The sequence below is a fragment of the Marmota flaviventris genome, chromosome 3 (assembly GCF_047511675.1).
Source record: "Marmota flaviventris isolate mMarFla1 chromosome 3, mMarFla1.hap1, whole genome shotgun sequence".
NCBI classification, from domain to species: domain Eukaryota; kingdom Metazoa; phylum Chordata; class Mammalia; order Rodentia; family Sciuridae; genus Marmota; species Marmota flaviventris.
The window spans coordinates 28,799,398-28,820,467 of NC_092500.1; the positions used below are offsets into that span (position 1 = coordinate 28,799,398).

The 21,070-nt window shown below is 33.9% G+C and overlaps 1 protein-coding gene across 3 annotated transcripts in view; it reads left to right on the forward strand.

The window, feature by feature from the left end:
- The first annotated feature begins 3,113 nt into the window (after window positions 1-3,113).
- Window positions 3,114-21,070, forward strand: part of Dcn (decorin) — a 35,812-nt gene continuing 17,855 nt past the window's right edge. Inside the window, exons 1-3 of one of the 3 annotated variants that reach the window (XM_027928877.3) lie at window positions 3,114-3,464; window positions 7,328-7,574; window positions 20,106-20,218. In XM_027928877.3, the coding sequence (XP_027784678.2) occupies window positions 7,361-7,574; window positions 20,106-20,218 (327 nt within the window). In that variant the 5' untranslated portion in view covers window positions 3,114-3,464; window positions 7,328-7,360. The other 2 variants (XM_071609652.1, XM_027928870.2) reach the window with 2 other exon arrangements.

Sequence of the window (21,070 nt, forward strand, 5' to 3'; positions counted from 1 at the left end):
CTAAATGCTTTATATATTAGCCTTTAAACCTCATCCAAACCCATGAAGAAAACAACACTAGGGCTATCCACAATTTATGGGCCAAAAGCCTGTGGAGCCAGACACAGTGGCACATGCTTTTAATTCCAGAAGCTCAGGAGGCTGAGGCAGGAGAATTTCAAGTTCAAAGCCAGCCTCTGCAACTTAGTGAGGCCCTAAGCAACTCAGTGAGACCTTGTCTTTAAATAAAATATAAATCAGAGCTGGGGATGTGGCTTTGTGGTAAAGCGTCTCAGAATTCAAAACCTTGTACACACACACACACACACACAAAAAAAAAAAAAACCTGTGGAACAGAGAAATTTGTCTAAGGACACCATGGTGATGGGTTGGGGACACAGACGCAGGGGAAGGAAATCAAGGCAAAAGCGTCCTGCAATAGGTTTTGTTTCAAGCCATCCTGCATTCAAGACTTCCCTAAATTCCACCTTAGTCATCTTCCTTGGCAGAGTGAGAAATCCATCTGGGGTAGCAAAACATAGAGCCACATAATTCACTCCAACTCCTGACTTAACTTTGAAGTATCAGTCTAAGAATAGACCAGTCACATCAGGTTTGTGAAGATAATCACTTGCTTCCAGACCTCTTAGGAAATAAAAGGGTGTTAGAGGAGGCCTTTCTAGGCTCTGGCATTCTTCACTACCTTAATGTGTTGTAAAATTGAAGTCGCTTGCTTGAGATGTCAGTGAGAAAAAGTGAGTAGCCTTGAAATGAACTTTGACAGCATAAATAATACAGTTGCCCTGTTAGCTAGTGGGCTGTCAATAGAAATCACAGTTATAATAGTTTAGCAGAAGGTATGGTATCTGCTCCGAATTAAAATACTTCACATAAAGTATTTTAATCCAGAGCACTGTATTGCATATATATATGTGTGTGTATGTATGTGTGTATGTGTATATATATATATATATATATCAACCAAAGTTTCAGAGAACCCAGTGTTCAAACATTCCAAGCCAGGATGAAACTAAGCAATCTCTGCATAGACATTGATTCTAGCCTCAAAACGGTTCTAATTATGTTAGATTTCAAGAGACCTGGATTTTAATTCATTTAATTTTATTCGTTTGATTATTTATTTATTTATTTGCTGCCAGGAATTGAACCCAGTGGTGCTTAAAACTGAGCTACATCCCCAGCCTTTTTTTTTTTTTTTTTTTTTGTAAGTTGCTTACAGCCTCACTAAGTTGCTGAGGCTGGCTTTGAACTTGAAAATCCTCTTACCTCAGCCTCTTGAGCCTCTGGAACTAGGGGAATGAGCCTCCCTGCCCAGCCACATATTACTTTTAAAGTAGGCAAAGAAATTAAAAGTCATCTAGGTATATTTTTGCTTCACATACAAAACTCCATCAGTCATATATGGCTTAATGAGGGCCACATAATTCACTCAATTCACTTAATGAGGGCCACATAAGTTCCCCGAGTTCACACCATCGCAGGATAAAAACAAAATGTAAATCTTTACCATAATAGTCCTGCTTTTATAAAAGCAAAATGATCTGTTTATCAAGGTTTATGTCTTTTTCTTCTTCTACTCCTATTCTCCTTCTTCCACTTTTATTTACTACTTTTTTACCTCTACTTTCTTTTTTTTCCTCTCTTTTTTATTAGATACAAATATTGTTATAATTCATCATTATACATGTTAGTAGGGCTGGGTTTTGATAAGGAGCAAATCAGGGGTTGAACCAGACAATAATCATGGTATAGTCCACAGTCAATATTTGACTGTCCTTGCTAATTCATCAAGTATTTCTTCATAATTCACTATGTTATATGATTGTTGAGTGCAAGTACTTTAGAAATACGGACATGGCCTGTTTCCTTCCTAAGAGTAGAACATGTCCATAAATAATGAGACTAGGAGGAAGAAGTAACTGTATATCATCAAAAAGTCATAAATTCTATGCAAGGAGAGCTCAGAAGAGGAAAATTCATTAAGTCCAGGTACGGGGAGTAGGGTGTTCACATGAATGTCAAAGAAAAACTTTTACATGCCTTTTTCTAAACTACCAGAATAACTGGGCATGGGAGTATGAGATATAAAGGATATAGGGAGTGGGGGTAAAAACGTGGGAGGCTAGGCTTGGGAAAAAGCCAAAATATAATGGAGTCACACCCACCCCCTTCCTTTGAATACCCATTAAAGAATTTAATTCCTTCAAGTTGCATCAGGGCAAAAGAATATTTACTGTAGAAGTATATACTTAGATGACTACATGAGGGAGGGAAGGAGGGGGAGATTGGGAGGGGGTTCTTCTCATGTTTCACAGATGTTGACTTTAAGTTTCCACCTGGTAACAGCCTAGGGGCCAGAGCATAAAGATACAAGTCAAAACAAAACATAGAGACTTACACAGAAACAACTCACAGCATCCAGCAAGGGAATTATTAAAAAAAAAAAAAATTCTTTCCAGTGGCTAAATAAATATCTTTCCTCGTATTTGTACTTTCTTTTTTTCCACTTACTGAAATTTGGAAAGAGCCAAAGAATCTATTTGCCTCTTCAAAGTTCTGGATTACATAAAAATATAGCCTAAGAAAAGCAATTTTTTTCAAAATGAGGATTAAACTATATTGTAACCACTTTCTAGTATCTAGGTGTTTTATTTTATAACAGCACAACAACAACAACAGGCAGAAAACAAAACAATTTTTAAATTGTGAGTAATGAAAATAATAAATGACATACTTTTTATATAAATCCCTGGCTTTCTTCCAGGGTACTATAGAAACACATTCAAAATGCACAGAAAGGTCCATAGCATAGTACTTGAATTTGCACAAACCTTGTAAGGTAAGTAAAAACCTGAATGAGGAATTTTGAATAAGCCTACTCAGTCATCTTTGCAAACCACATTTAAAACAACTCCAGGATTAATTTCATTCCACTTTCTGGACTTGTGCATCTTAAAAGCAAGAAAACTTGTCATTCTGGAAGTATAAAGAATGTTCTTGATAAACAAAGCTAGAAAGTTTGCAGAGGGGGGATGGTGTTGGGGGTGGGGAGACAAACCCTTTAGTTACAATATTTTAGGGAAAGAATCGACAATAAGACAAATTTCAAGTCAAGTTGCTCCACTATACTACAAAAGCAGTTTAGAATCTTAAGCAGATGCAAAAAGAATAAAGCAAATGCGGAGGAAAAAAGACCGATAAAGTTTCTGGCTACAATACAAGAGACATATCATTACCATATGATCTAATGTGGGTGTCAGCCGGATTGTGTTCATTGAGGGAAACCTTATTTTTTAACTGTGCTATGGAGTAGAAGCAGGAGGTTTTCAACCTAGTGACAGTCACTGAGCAGCACCTACCCCCTCCTCCTTTCCACACCTGCAAACTCTTTTGCTTGGGCTGAATATTTAGTGTAATTGCATCTCAGCTTTGAGGGCTCCTGTGGCAAGTACCCGGATTAAAAGGTACGGTTTTCAGTAATTGTCCTGAACTCTGCTACAGACTAATAAAACTTCGGTCAAGTCGAGAGCAAAAGGAAATATTTGGTGAGAAAAAGAAAAAAAAAATCATGCTAAACTTTTAGTAATCTTATGCAACCTTTTAAACAAGTATTGCTTGAAAGCAGAAGTTAAATATTTGGTAAAATGGTTGAATGCATTGTTTTACTTTTTTCTCTTCTGTTCTTGCAAAGATGCTTATGAAAAAACTGTAACCGAACACCACGACTATCTATACTGATGTTTTTGTATTTGTACTGATGAAATGTTTAGCTCTTTATGAAATGTTAACAGAAAAGTATTCTAAACTAGCATAGTATTTGTGGTTAGATTATACATTTAAGGATTTATTCCCATCCTGAATTCTTGTATATTTTACAAACTTTTAAAACCTCAGAGAAGTGAACTCTAGTGATTAGCGGTAGAGAGCTAATGTATATTTCTATAACCCCCAGAAATGAATAGAAATTATTACCAGAGGTAAAAAATAAACATTGCAAATACTTATTATGTTAAAGACCTAAGATATTTTTGCAATTGCACAATTCCTTTACTGTAAAGGAGTGTCCTTTTCAGTATTTTAAAGCAAATGGAATTTTATTATAAGGTACATGCACTGTAAAATGAGGGTGTGGGTAATTTTCTTTCTAACTTTAAAACAGGGTAACCTGATGACCACTGGTTAAGTGGGCTCCCAGTGATGTAAATGTCTGTGGCTTTTTCTTCCTCCTGCTGTTTTTAACAGAAAAAAAAAGCCAAATACTTTTTATAGTAGTCCTATTTATGGATAAATGCTGCTATTATTTATTTTAAATTACTTGTATTATTAATGAAGTTTTGAAGTCACCCAGCACTGGGGATTTTAATTTTGATTTGCACTTAATATCCCCCCTTATCATTTAAGGGATATATTTTAACTTTAAAAGTCATACAAAAGGTATAAATGACATTTCATAAATGTTGGTCTGAACTATACAGTGAATTCAATGTGCTGAGGTCATTTTATTATTTTTGATAAAGCATTTATAAGCCATGACAACTAACATTAGTGGAATAATGACACTACATACATTTTGAGAATACTTAATATAGTTGCAAAGAAATGTAAAAAGTTATGTCATTTCAGTAACAGCCTCCTTGCTTTCTATGGGCAAGTTCTATTTGCTGTCCATTTTTTTGCATGTGATTTATTAAGAAAAGAAGGAAATAATTGAAGAAATCAAGACTGTCAGGAGCCTACATTAATCATTTTAAGATGCTGTGTTTTCAGGTACCTATGACACTAATGTAGAAGAAGTTATTTCATGAAAGGATTTACATAAAGTTGCTGGACATGTTAGTCTTTCTTAGGATATTTGTAGTTAAAATGCATTCATATATACAAAGCCAATGAAAGTGATGTCAAAATAAGTCATCGAATCTATGAACTGTGTTACTCAGTTTCTATCAAAAAGAATATTGCACAGAGAATTTGCACCATTTTTAAAAAGAGTAAACAATTCCAAATGATGATACTATTGCTCTGAGCTAATGCTCAACATTTCCTTTTTTGGGTCGTTAGTAAAACAGCCAGGCATTTTCTACTCTGAGGAAAGGATTACAAAATGACATCTGCATTGACTCTCTTTGCTATTTATTAAATCTGCAATTACTTTGCTTCATTTTTTTTCTAAAATTATGACATTAAATATGCAAGGCTAGCAAACTTGTGGTAAACTGTAAACATTGCATTTTAATGTGAAACAGATAGAGGACCTCTCCTTCAGATCAATGCAAGAAAATGTCCTGCCAAAACAACAGTCTCCCCTTAAAGAGAAACTCAACAACTGAATGGGAATGGGCTCAGGAGAACCCCTGACACTGAATTTCAATTGGCAGTGTAAATAATAATATTTATTTTTAAAACGAAAAACCATAAGCCAGTATTGTGTGTATTTCTTTAGACATATTCCAATACTGAATATAAACTAAGAGAAAAAGTGTAAGAAATTGAAAAACATTTTGTTTCTTCTCTAGTGAATCTGGAAAAACTTCCAGAAGACACATACAAATATTTTTTTCCCTTGATTTTCATATGTTTCCATTGGCTCATGTGGCTCAAAACAAGTCTTTAATTCTAATTATGAATGTCCAGCCTTAATATTAGTTCTTATACATGTACAATTCAAAGCAATGATGTTGAGACTAAACATAATATCTGCAATATGTTCTAGGAATTTAGAAGAGTTTCAGTGGCATTTTAAAACACATCTTCTCAAAAATGGATTATTTGTTCTCTAATGCAATCAACCACTTTTTCCTATTCTGACTTATTCAGATTTATCATTGAGTTATTTAGGTCACATCAGCCCATTTAACAATATGGATGTATATATTTATAAGAGTTTGTTTAATGAATAGGTAAATATTATATGCATTTGTCAAAACTGAGCTTTTTTCTTTATTTGACTTTACAAAAGGTTAGTAAAATGTAAAAATAGATAATATATAAATTATCTACTAGTAAAAGTTACCATAGTAAAAAGTAGATAGTATATAAATTATATAACAATCAATTAGGTTTTCCACATGTATTTATTGACATTTTTAAAAATAATCAATTTGGGATTTTAACCAACAGATTTAATTTTTAAATGTGAATTTTTCTTATACCAACCATGTTGAAGCTCTTTCCATTTGATATATGTATATATTTTTTTATTCTAGAAATTTGGATTTGAAGAAAACACTAGATTGTGTCTTAAAACATCAAAATGATTGGTGACTTGGGAAAATATTGAATAAATTATGTTGTTAATAAACTGATGGTCAACTGAGTCATGTGTGTGCAAAACATTGTGCAAGGTTGGGTACAGAACAAGGGATAATAAGACACGCCCTGAAGGACTACATGGTCTAGAGTGGGGGACAGACCAAGCATGCAAAACAAATTACAATATAATGTGATAAGTTCTTTAAAAGAGGTAAGAGTGATGTGCTTTGGGAGCACAGAAGAGGCAGAGAGGAGCATCCTGCCTGTATAAGCCAGGGGACACAGAAGGAAAGCCATTATTTAACTTAACCTTTCCACCCTCTCCACAAGGTAAGTACTGTAAATGGCAAGTGACTTTGAGTGCAAGAGTAGAGATAGGATCTAGTAGGAGAGAGAAAACAGAGAGAAATGTGCCTAGAAATATCAGATGGCACCAAATTATGAGTGGTCTCACATATGGCACAGGGAATGAGGACATTATTGGCAAGCCATCGGAAGCCAACAAAGGAGTTGCAATAGAAATTAATGAGGTTAATTTTCAGAGGATGGCTTGGGTAGAAGAGTGGAAGATGGCCTGGGGTAGAGAAAATGTTCAGGGTAGAAATGAGCAAGCTCTTGCAATTGTTCAAGGCATGATGAGAAGGCCTAGACCAAGATAAATACAGTAGTATGGAGAGATGAGGAATGTTTCCAGAGCTTCATCTGAGATAGGAATTGGTGATCTTTCTTCTGTATTGAAAGAATTTTAACTATGTCATGGTTTGTGATGAGAGTATCAAAAACCAGAATGACTTATAATCATTAAAACTTTGCAAATTAAATGAAAGTATAGTATATCATCTTAATTCAGACAGCAGGTTCAAATAGATTCACAACCTCTTCAAAGTCTTCATAAGTAATTCGCTGTGCAAGTGAAGTTATAATTACTTTATTACCTCTTGAATACATCTTTAATGTTCTCCTTCCTCATAATAAATATTATTTTTTATACTTTCTCCATCTTCACTTTAGTATGGGACATTATATTAAAACCAACTCATGGACTTTGGTCTTCCTATACCTTTCATTTGTTTCTTAGGTTCATAGGTTGTGAAAATAATTGAGATAAATCATGAAGGCGACCCTCATCTTCTTCCTGCTTGCACAAGTTTCCTGGGCTGGACCTTTTCAACAGAGGGGCTTATTTGACTTTATGCTAGAAGATGAGGCTTCTGGGATAGGCCCAGAAGATCGTGTTCCTGAATTTGGAGAAATGGAGCCCCTGGGACCTGTGTGTCCTTTCCGTTGTCAGTGCCACCTTCGAGTTGTGCAGTGTTCTGATTTGGGTGAGTGGCCTACCTAATTTGTCTCTTTCATGGGTCTGGCTTCTCTCAAAGTTGAGGATTTTCGGTTGGTATCTGCAATTCCAAAGACGAGAGACACTGCCACCTAATGAGGAGTAAAGGAAGCAGCATAGGGTAGAAAAGTAGTTTTCAGGTTAGGGACACTTTGTCTTTCCTCCCTTCTTAAAAATCAGGATTCCATCACTTTGCAATCTTGACTAAATCACTTTCTTAAGAAGTCTTTCTGAGCTTCATGGCCCCCTTTTTTTGTAAAATGAAATTTTGAACAAAACTTATGTTTTATGATTCCAGAGGATGGTTCATTTTAATTCTATGATTTGGTGTCATAAAAATTTAGACAGTAAGAAAACCTGGACAATCTCTCTACACTGGATTCAGCCCACATAGCGGAGTTGGACCATGACTTGATCATAAAACTATGGAATTATCAGAAACAAGACAAAGTACATTTTACAACAAAAACTTATCTTCCAAGTACTAAAATGCTCCCTTAATCTCTGGGTCTTAGTGTTGCTTCTACCTATGGTTTTTCGTAATCTGGCTGTTTATATTCTTTAGAAAGTTTCAAAGGAAATATTTATGATTAAAGTATGGTGTAAATATCCAGTGTAATCGTAGAGCATATATCTTTAGCCTAACACCAGACAGTTTGATTTATCTTGTTTTCAGAAACACTTGGTCTGGAAATTCCAAGAGTAATATACTTAAGAGATAAACCTCCAGAAAGTTTGAAGGCCCAATGGATGGGTCAAAGAATAAACTTAGTTTACATGGCAGCCGATTCACATTCTTCCTTTCTTTTGATGTATTTTCTTATTGGAAAAAAAAAGAAAAAGAATCCTCATATTATGATTTTGCCGTGTGTATTTCCTTATGGAAGAAATCCCATAGTGTATAAGGCACTTCTTTCAGAAGCCCTTTATTTATTCAAGACATGCCTGCCAAGAATATTTTGCAGGAAAAAAATTGCCATTAATTTCTACAGTAAAAATAAACTACACAGAAGAACTCAGACAAACATAAAATAAGTTCAACAGAAAGAGCTGAAAAAAATACTTGCAGAAGTTTCATCAATGTCAGTACATATCATATAGCTATCCACAACCTAAATGCTTGTGCACATAATGGTTTTCCAAAGGGTAAAAGGATAAATTCCCTGGCTTCATTCATTCACTCCTGCAATGAAGATACTAAGAGCCCACCATATTTCAATTCTATTCTAGATTATGGGGAAGATGAGGAAGCCATATATGGTCCTTGTTCTTTGGATCTTACCTTTTAGTGGTGGCAACTTCCTTTTTGAATTGCATAGTCACTACAGGGGATATTAGATTACTATGAAATTCTCCAGAAAGTTTTATAAGTGTCTAGAGATAACTTGCATTACTGTCTTGGGCAAGAAATTAATGAGGTTGAAAAAATATGAACAAAATAACACCATTTGATAGGTATACTAGTGGTAAACTCTTTTTTGAAGTTACTAAAATGGCCAAGTTCCCAAGAAGTGTGATGAAGTTAAAATTCACTTTACCTCTGAGAATAAGGTTAAAGGGACTCATTATTACTAAATCTATTATCAAAATGAATGGTTGGTATTTTTGAGAGTGAGCCAGTCACTTTCCATAAGCATTATTTTTGAATATAGGTTCACTTTGCTTCCCTGAGAAATAATTTATAAAGCTGGAATCTGATAAAAGCATTGCACCAGTTTTCAAATTCTCTACTTTTAAAAGGCACAAACCTACTAATAGGTCAAAACTAAATAGAAAATATTTGTCTTAGGAAACATCAAGTACACTGACTTGGAAGACACATAATGCAATTTGTTGTTTTGTTGTTGCTGTTACTGTTTTGTTTATCTTGTTTTGTATTTAGACACTAAAGTTTTCTATATGTTATCTTTTTTTGTTTTGTTTTTTTCCTCTAAGTGCCCAAAGCATACAACATTCCTCCCTTACACATAGATTTTCTGAGTCTTATAGGTTAAGGAAGTAGCCAAGATTCTGACAATGATTTATTTTAAGAAACTACATTTAATTAATAAAACTGAGTTTCAGTGAGCAGTGGGTTCATCCAGGGTACTTTTATTAATTCAGAGATGAATATTGAAATATATCGTAAAAAATTTAATGATGTATTTCTACAGTAGAAAATGGACTTGAAGAGAAGAGAAATCCCCTTGCCTTTAAAGAGAACAGTTAGCGCTATTCAGATTTTCAATTATTATCTGTTACTTACTTTATGATCCTGGAAAGCTGTTGAGAATCTTTACATTTTCATGTGTAAAAGTCAGTCTAGGAGATCCCATTATGTAAGTGAAATACTCACCTCACAGAAGCAACTCAATACATGTCTTGATTATATAATGATCATGTCAAGTAAAAGATAATAGATGAGTTTTTTTAAAAAAAGTAAGAAAAAAATGCGACTTTATTCATAGTAAAGACAGTGTGGTATATTTTGTTTCATGTTCCCTATTGATCTGAGCATGAAGCTTGAATTATTGCAATAAAGAAAAAAATCCAATGCAGTTTATGATGGAAAATGTTGGTTATTTTCTTCATCAATAGCTAATATTATCTGAAGGATTATTCTTGCTCTAGCATTGAATGAAAAGAGAAAAGCTATGATGTTGAAAGATAATAATCCTTGGTTATTATCTAAATAAAATACAAGCAAATGTTTATGTTATAATATTCAACTATTTTTTCCACTAAGAAGTATTTCTGGTAAAGTTAAAGAGTGAACAATTTAGATAATTTTTTCAAAGTTAAGAAGTGAAAACTGTGAAATTAAGTTGAGTAATTAGTCCATGGGCTATTTCAAGTCCCTAGTTGTAACTCATCGTAATATTATCATAATATACTTTTGTAGAGCATGAGGGACTGAGAAAGTACACATGAATTTCCACAGATGGTTGCCAAGTTGTTTTGCATAGTTTGTTGTAATTTAGTGTGTAACTTGAATGGGAATTTTATGAGACCCTTATTTTCTCTCTTTATCTGTCCTCTTCAGGCATAAAATAATTCACTCTTAATCATAGCATTTATAAAAAAAATAAAGGTAGATATAGGACTAGTGACTTCAGAAACCTATGGACATACTCATTCATTTTCATAAAAATACATAAAAATTTTACTATGAATGGGGTACTATGTGATACTTTGATACATGTGTATATTGTATCATGTTTAAATTAGTTTACACATATCTGTCACCTTAGTGTTTATCATTTCTTTTTAGTGAAAACTATCCTAATCCTTTCTTCTGGGTTTTTGAAATGTGTGGAATATTATTGTTATCTCTAGGGCAGCAGCACACCAGAACTTTCTGCTGCTGACTGTAACTTAGTACCCATAGATAACATTTCTTCCTATTCCCACTCTTTCTAGTCCCTGGTAACCACCATTCTACTCTCAGATTCTAAGAAGTTTCCACACAGGAGTGAGATCATGCTGTGCTTGTCTTTCTGTGCTTGGCTTATTTCACTTAGCACAATGATCTCAAGTTTTATTAATGTTGTTGCAAAGGACAGGATTTCATTATTTATGGCTGAATAATATTCCATTGTTGGCATGCATACCATATTTTCTTTACCAACTCATCCATCGATGAGTACTATTCTAACAGGATTACATCAAATTAAAAAGCTTTTGAGCCAAGACACAATCAACAGAGTAAAGAGACATCCTGCAGAATAGTAGAAAATATTTGCAAACTGTAACCATGATGAGGGAGGGTAGATATCCAGAATACAACAGGAACTTCAAACCTCAAAATAAAAAAAAATATTAAAAATTGAGGTTTGAAGAAAAGTCTAAATAGATATTTCTTAAAAGAAGATAGACAGATGACCAAAAGATACATGAAAACATGTTGAATATCACTATCATCAGGGAAATGCAAATCAAAACTACAAAATATTACCTCACCTGGCTGGGTGGGGTGGCATATGCCTGTTATTTCAGTGTCTCCAGAGGCTGAGACAGAAGGATAGTGAGTTCAACCCAGCCTTAGCAAAAATGAGGCACTAAGCAACTCTGAGACCCTGTCCTTAAATAAAATATAAAATAGGGCTGGGCATGTGGCAAAGTGGTTGAGTGCCCCTGAGTTCAATCCCCAGTACCAAAAAAGCAAACAAACAAAAACAATAACAAAAGATATTACCTCACCCCAGGATGAATTGCTATTATTGAAAAGAATAAAGACAACAAGTGCTGGCAAGAATGTAAAGAAATAAGGATGCTTGCACACTCTTGGTGATAATGTAAACTATTACAGTCATTATGGAAAACATTATGGAGGCTCCTCAACAAATTAAAAGAACTAACATATGATCCAACAATTCCAAGCTGGGTTTATATTCTAAGGAAATGAAATCAGCAAATCTAAGACATCTGTGCATCCATGATCATTGCAGCACTCTTCATACAACCAAGAAATGGAGGCAACCCAAAAGTCCAACAATTGATAAATGTAACTCCTTGTCAAATCTTTTTAAAATGTCTTAATATCAGTCTTGTCCTTGTTATCATGAAGGAAGATAGTATTTCTTGTGTGTTCTTTGGTTCAGCCATTCATCTTTTGTGAAGTATTATCAGTTAGCAGAATTTGGTAATGACTTTCATCTCATTGATGAAAGACAGATTAGGCCTGAAAAGTCAAATATAAGTATATATCTCATCTTTTGTATATTTTTCAAACTTAAAATAACACTGATTAACTTTTTTATAGTTAAGTTTCAAAAGATTTGGAGGAGGTTTTAAAATCATTTGATATTGGAAAGGGCTTGGGTCATACAATTAAACACCTCTGAGCTCCTATCCTGCTTTGCCATGGTAAGACTAGAAAATGTGTGTGAAAATGCTTATCATAGCAACTTTTACATATAGTTCATCATTTCTAAATTAACCAACAACCTGAGGTTACTTATGGCACATCCTTTATTTTTTATTTGAAATTGACAGTCTCTCATATATGGTTTGTCAAACTAGACATAAAGAGCACTGTCTTTCTCCTGTCTCCTAAGGAAGGATGTGTCATCTCCAAATATAAATAGATGAGAATTTAAAAAAAAAAATATGTACAGTTATCAAGACGTTTGGTGCTCTTTAATCCAATATTCCTATGAACAAAAACTGCTTGTCTGGAGTTGAGGATGAAGCATGTATTTATTTTATGATAGTAAGTGATTCAAACTTCACATTCTTAACCTTCTGGAAATGGCACCAGAAGATAGAACACATTAAATTTGGTCATGTGAAAGCAACACAATTACCTGCTGGTACCTAAAATGTTCCTCTTAATGTAAAGGATATTTTCATTAAAAAAAACTCAGGGAAACCATAGAATTGTTAAAATTGCATAGTTTCTTTTTAAAACTGACTCTGCTTATGCTGGTGAAAACTTCGTCTGTGATTACCACTTGGGATATATTATGTCACAGCCTGTTGCTGGTCTGGGGAGACTAGTTTGCCCAAAGCAGATCTTATAAAGGAAACAATAAACCATTAGACTTCTCCCCTGAAGTCAATCCATAAGAATAAATCAGGGCTATTTTGCAGGGTGCAGACAGGATGCTAGAAGCTCCCGCTGCCTTCCTAATTTCTAGCTTTATAGCCCAGGGATGCGTGTGGCGGGGGTTAGGGGGGAGTCCCTTATTCAGATTGTCAGATGCATCAAAAGGGCTTCTTCAAAACACACTATAGGAAGAAGGATGTGCAGAGTATGCCCACTGGGTTGCTAAATTAGCATTGGGCAGAGGGTGAGTCTGGACAATCCTCAGGAGAAGCGAGATTTACACTCAGGTCTTACCCAGAGAGCTGAGACTCCTGACTCAGGGGTTAAAGATGGTGAGGAGGAAGAGAGGAATCTAAAACAACTGGATAAGTGTTTGCCTTCCTGACCTGCCTGAGAACTGATGCAGCCCTGGTTTCCCTCTTGGCCCCAGGAGGGAGAGCAAGGCAGCTGTGTGGGATCAAGGCATTTCATTAGACGGCAGCTGGGATGCATTCTCTTTTGGAAGAACATCCTGGCTCCAGGGGACAGGATGGAAATAGGTTAGCTGGAACAGCAATTCCCTGGATGAAAGAGGAAAATCATGAGACCCTGTCATCTTAACTTTTTCCCTTCAAAATAATTACAAGAGGATTATATATTTCCTCAAAAAATGAGGATAAAGAATTTAAACCAGTTTGCAATCCAGTCTCAGTAAAAGGAGAAAGCCCCATAACAACTGCATTGTAATACTCCAGATTTATTTACCCTGGATTTATTCTGTAGACTGCTTTGAGAAAACTTCTCCTGCATGTCTACTTCTGTGCTTTCATTCTATCTATATTCTCCTTGATTATCCTGTAACAATTGATTATATATATATATATATATATATATATATATATATATATATATATAAAATTATGCAATACTTTAAATTACCTCTGTATTGATCTGCTTTCTCCAGCAGAAGGGAAGTGTAGTGATAATTTATATTTGTAACATTCTATACACAATAAAATGTCTTATACTTGATGGGCTCTTAAAAATCAATAAGTAATTAATCAATTAATCGATAAACATATGCACGGCTTGGTGCTTGGGTGAATACTCTATAGTACTCTTGATGCTACCAAACTGGACACCAGAGGGAACATGGCTGATTGGGTATTAGAGAGCATATAAGTACAGTGCACCCTGGCTTCTTCCATTTGAGGATGACTGTAAATCCAGGAAGCTTAACCCTTCCTTAAGTTTGTTTGGAAAGGCAATAGAAATAAAAGAGAAAATTTTCTGTTTCAGAAGCCTGGACTAACTGCTATCACAGTCCGATTACCATTTGTTTTTTAATATGGGAAAAAGGGAAACATGTTTGCCTGAAGTAGAAAACATTTTTTGTTGGCACTGGAGAACCTGAATGTTATTTTGGTGATTTGACAAAAACTGAGGCAAGTGTATCACCACTATCCTAATTATTAAATTGAAGACAGAATTATAAAAAATAAACTGTTGGAAATCAACAAGTATAAATCCTAGAGTTTGGACTCCTGCCACGTGGCAGGAAATAAAGCATGATGTTTTAGGGTAACCTGGCCTTTGTCCAACGTGATGTTTACCAGATTGCTGACATTTACCAGCAGAGCAATGCTCTTCATCACTGGGACTACCAGAAGGGAAAAAAGAAAAGGTAGTACATTTCTTACTAGTCTTTATTCAGAAATGATTTTCTGGTAACAACTTAGTATACTTGTATTTACTTTAATAATCATATTTTAAAGAAGACAAAACTCCTTTTACACAATTTGTCAGAGCAAATAAAATAATTCAGGTTACCTTAGGAAAAAAAAAACTGTGTTATAATAGAAAAATGAAAATTATATTAAAGTTTGTTGAAAACTAAATTTAGGAAATCACTTTATTCCTGTTACTATTGCTGCAGAAGTATTTTATTCCCAAACACGGTAACTTCAAAAAATCATCTTATTTTGCTTGCAATTTGAGGAACAAGATATTTGGGAAGGGCTAATAAGGGTGTTCTCACTTGAGGTTTCTCACTGTTTGCAGTCAAGCATTAGATAGGACCAGAATCATGGGAATGCTTGCCTTAGGCTGGCCACCCGGATGGTGTCCTTTAGACTTATGATGAGCAGTTGGTGCTAGTCACAAGGGACTAGTCAATCTGTTGTCTTCAGAGTGACTCATCTGTCCAGATGGTGGTCTAGCAGTAAACATATTTCTTCAGGCTTCTGGCTGCCCCCAGAGCAAGCATCTCAGAGGAACTATATAGCAGCTGTGAACTAGGTAGCAGCTATGAACTGGGTACCACCTTTTCTGACGTAGCCTCAAATATCATAATACCATTCTACAGCATCCCACAGGTTCACAGAGGCATTATAAGTCCATCCTAGTCTTAACGGAAAGGAAAGAGGATTGCACTTCACCTCTTAAGGGGTTTGGGATGAGTTTTTATATTAGAAGGACATGAAGGATAAGAAATATAATTAATGAAATCTTTGAAAAGTACTATTATTTTGCACATTTGCTTAGATCTTCATGTTTCTAAAGAGAAGCATGAGCATAAGTTACTCTACAGAGTACTAAATAGAGAAGATCCATAGATATTACTTGTCTCTATGAAGGTCAGTACTTATAATTGCAAACTGCTTAAGAAGTTAAATAAATTATATTTAAATTAATTTTAAGCTAACTTCATAGTTACTTAAATCATCTACTTAAGATTGTATGAGCAGCAATCAGTCATGTTATCTGGACTTTGTTATTACTATAGAGCATCTTATTTGAAGCTTATTCTACCTGGCTAACTGATATATCATTTTTAAAATGCTTAATATCTTATTTTCTCTATTGTTTTGTGAATTACTGTAAAATCCATCAATATCTGTAGGAATGATTTTATGAAAATCATATGAAGTTAATATAATTATATGTAATTAAAGACAGTATTTGTTAACTTTGCTTATTTAAGTGGTTAAAAAAATAAGATAAAATAACGGGTTCCATAGAATATCACATAGTTTTTTGCATGGTGATTAGTTTTGGTTCAAATGAGCAACTTTTAATCATCAAAATAATATTTAGCTCAAATGTATTTCTATCCAATTGACCCTAGGCTCAGTTGGTTTCAGATGAAGATATACAGGTTTAGAGATGCAAACTTGAATTCTGGTCATCACTAGTTAGTGGTTGAGGTCATTTTAATCCAGATAATTTTGAATACAGATGGATAAATAAAGACTGCTATTTTTTAGATTTGAAAAATACAGCATTTACACCATCATATGGAATTAAATTAACCAGAAACAGCTAGTGAGGGCCTAGTTACTTATTGGGATTTTTTTGGTGCAGATAATGTGAATGACATATTTGATGGTATCATTTACTTGAGAATTAGAAACAAAATTATGATAATTATAACCAGTTATATCCCAATACTTCTGAAAAAAAGAACTACAATAAAAGTAGGATGTAGAGAGACTTAGTAACAAAATATGGTGGAAAGGATCTCAAAGACATGTTCACAAACTTCCTACCTACGACTGTATTTAAAAATTAATCAGAAAGACACCTGTGTACAAACAGCCAGAGGACATCAGGAAACTTTTGAGGTAATTCATCCTCTTTTTTTCCCACAGGTAGAGACATCTGATGAAAAATGATCATTTGTCTTAGCTAACCCCAAACATGCAGAAACAAACAACAAGCAAAAGATCCTAAAATACAGGACAGTACATCATAAGCTTTAGAAGCAGGGAATCAGTGTTATTTGAAGTGGTAGAGATGAGCATTTATAGAGTGGGGAAGGAAATAAGAGGAAGACTTATTTAAAGCACTGTGAGATGGAAGTAGGAAGAAATGCCTGGATGGAGTTTTCCATGAGTGAGAACTCAAACCATCTTGGTTCTTGGGCTACTTTAGCCATGAGGCACCTAGACTAACCCACCTGGCATTTCTGGGTTTCTTTTTCTCTACCTGTGGAAAAAAAAAAAGAGGATGTGTTAGCTCAAAACTTTTCTTATTTCTGGGACAACTAAATATTTGTGAATGTTGAAAAATTCATTGATTATTAGGGTCAAAACCAAACCTAACAAAATAACAACAACCTGATGTCTACTCTCATAATTGTTTTTTTTAAAGAAGGTGTGTATAAAAAAAAAGGAAATAGTAGTAGCAAGAAATGCTCTCATAAATTGCGGGAGGTACTTTATATTAAAACTAACCAGATTCCCCTTGTTGTTTTTCTTATTTTGATATAGGCCAATAGAAACCTCCTTGTGCATGCTGGAACATTTGGGATCCATAGACTACCTGACATTTTCCCTTTGTGACATTCTAGAAACTCAGCTGTAGTATTTTGCCCGTGGTATTCTGCCCTTAGTTCTTGAACATGCCAGGCAACAGCCCAACACTTGTTAGACTCTTTAAAAATATAACATGATATTGGATGTAATATCTTTTGGATCTGCCCTTAGTTCTTGAACATGCCAGGCAACAGCCCAACACTTGTTAGACTCTTTAAAAATATAACATGATACTGGGTGTAATATCTTTTGGAGGATGTAGATTTGACAGGAGAAAGTATATGTCATGTTGGAATCCAAGAGAGCAATCTTCTAAACACACTTTGTCACTCTTAGCTAAATGAGTTTTCTCTTGTCATTAAACCTTGTCTGAAAATCATCTGGACAAAGGAATGTATCATATTGCCTTACCTGTCACATTGGGCTGTTTGGAAGAAAATGAAATAACATTGTATTTTTTTGAATAATTACTAAAGCCTCAGAAATATAAAGTATTAATAGTAAAACACTCATATATGAATTATCTCAAAAGGATATGAATTTATTAGTGATTCATACATTAAAATAGCTCTATAGGAACTAAGCAGTAAGAATCACAAGGCTGAAGAAGGCATTTTTTAGTACTAAATCTTCAGAAATAAAGAATTATAATTCATCTCAAGCAATTTCTTTTATTAAAACATTCTGAGATAACAACATAATAAAAATTGCCAGTCATTCGGATATATCAATCTCTCCCTCTACATCTAATACTATCTTTGCAGTTTGAATCTGAACAAATGTTAAGTGTAACCAGAATTCAAGTGCAATGATGTGGATAAAGTAAAAACAATGGAAATTAAGACTTATTTTTGACTCCACCAAAATGCCCAAGAAATAATATGTGGGCAGTAACTTTATATCTTTATTGGAAATTATATATTTTCTTGGTTGGATAACAACTAATTATCAAAGATTTGGCAGAAGTGTCCCACCTCTAATTGCATGTAATTAGTAAATTGACATTCTGAAAATGGCAAGGATTATGACTGCATAATGCCATTAAATATCCTCCTACGAGGTAGCTGTTCTGGTAGTTCACTGTTTATGATGGAAAACACTTCACTCTGGCTATTTCTATGGGAACTGTTTCTGTAGTGAGTTCTGTATTTACATGGCATATTGATGTAAGTTCAGAATCACATGAATTTTGATATTGCAATTTATGAAGAGAGTGGTCACTGGATTAGGGACAAGATTATTTTTTCCACTAACAGAACAATGATATCGTGAACAAAAAAATTATTTGGAAAAAAAAACTCATAAATACGTGACTTTAGATATATTTTAAGTCATTTCCATGAAAAGCAATGAGGATAGTTGAAGTATGTCTACCATCATGGTTTATGAATGTATTCTAATTAAAACTCAAAATCGGAAAGGAATTTTCCAAACATAGGAGTTATTCTGCCTCATTATAATTTGATTTTTAATTGAAAAGTTTGGATTAAATTATGTTTTCCATGCAACATGGATAATTTCTGATTTATTCCTACTTTATATTCAGCTGCTAGCAAGTTGATGGTTCCTAGGAGGTACTCAACCACATGCTGTTGAATGAATGAAGACATGTTCTTCAGCACTTCAAGTTACAGATATGATGGAAGATTGCTTCTGTCAAAGACTAAAAAGTATTCCAGATTTATGTTATGCAATCTTAAAATATAGAAAAAATCACATTGAGTTAATAGAATGTCAAATTTATATTTATCATCCCACATCGATAAGAAAAAAGCCAAAGGAAGACCAAAGGCCTCATTTAATAATTTTCCATTAGCTTTCATCCCCTTTACTCAAAGTGGCATACATTTTGAATAAAATTGTTTTAGTGACTAGTGAAATTTTTTAATACCATGGACAAATTGCTTACTCAATATATTTATATTTGTAAACTAACAAAAATAACTCATTTAGACCTAAATGTAAAGTTCAAAAGTAAAATTTTATAGCATTACCTTTAGAGAAGTTATACTATTTATTTTATTCTAATTAGCTAAAAGTTATACTAAAAGTTATACTATTTATTTTATTTTATTCTAATTAGCCTAACATTGATTGATCATAAAATTTCAACTAAAACTAATATTGTTCTGGTATTACAGTTAAAACTGAAAGAATTGATCTCCAAAAGTGTGGAAAAGTTTTCAAGTTGTTGGAGTAACATTTTTCATGTAGTCAACACACATTGATTACATATTTATACAAGTTAAAGCATAGCTCTATGACAGTGTTAAATTATCAATAAAAGCTTTACAGTTGATGATATGACTAAAGTATGTTCTTATTGACAGGGTGTTTATTTAGAAATATATAGATTTACACTTCACTCTTACTAAACAAATGTAGTAAAAAACAGTGTACACTGAAAGATTTGAGCCACACCCTGAGGAAATACAAAATTTCCCCTTTGCATAAAAGTAAATACGCAGGGAGAATATCATGTTCTTCTTATGACTAGGAAATAAAATTGTTTGACTTGGTTAGAGGATAAAACAAACCTTTTAAACTACAAATGATGTAATTCTTAGAAGAAAAATAGTTTGCTGGTAAAATTATCATGGCAACATTGGTTTCTGTATAAATCTAATTTATTTTTTTGTGATTCTGTAGTTATGTGTCCCCTTTTACTGACGACACACTCCTTTTATTCCTATGCTAGGTCTAGACAAAGTGCCCAGTGATCTTCCACCTGACACGACACTGCTAGATCTGCAAAACAACAAAATAACGGAAATCAAAAATGACGACTTTAAGAACCTGAAGGACCTTCATGTAAGAGCAATTTGATTTTTTAGTGATAAAGTGGTATGCTTCAAAGTATTTTTTCCAAACGTAAACTATGTAAGGGCAAAACCATTTATGATAATAAATCAGCACTCAACCACATGTTTATTAAATTCTCTTCCTGGCAGTGGTGGGGGAGCAGAGCAGCATGTTAATTAATCAACAAAAAATCATCAAATGTTCCTCTGTATATTTATACATTTTTAGTATTTAATTTATATCTATCACTTTATATCTTAATCGCCTCACAAGTTTTCATGAGTAAATATATGTATTTTCTCAATTAGACTGTACTTAAATAGTAGAACAAAATACAATATAAATTGATTTTTGTATTTTATTTCTTTGTTTCCTTTCATTCATTCATTTTTCTAAGAGAAGTGAGAATAACCTTGTAAATTCTCAAAGACTGGACCAACAGAAAAAGGAATAATCATTAGTATTTTATCTAGTAAATATAATCATATGTGTATATACACATACATTCACCTATAGACAGGATTGTATTCAGAATCATGCATGCTGCATCCTGAGCTGTGTTTTGATTAAGATTTTCACTTATCTATACTCCATTATGATGTCTAGTCTAATGTTTAGGACCCCCTCAGAAAACAAAAAACAAAACAAAAACAGCATTCTCAAAAGGGCTTCCTGCAGGAGACTTTACAGAAAGAATGGTTTGCAAAGGGGTATGGGAAACAATAAGGCATTGCAAAGCACCCAGCTCCACAAGACTTCAAGGAACTTGTGTTAGTTCCCCATGAGAGAACTGAGTAGCTATAGTCCTGTTCTTTTATTTCCTGCCAGTGTCTCCACTGGCTGAACTTATTTGGGGGCCAT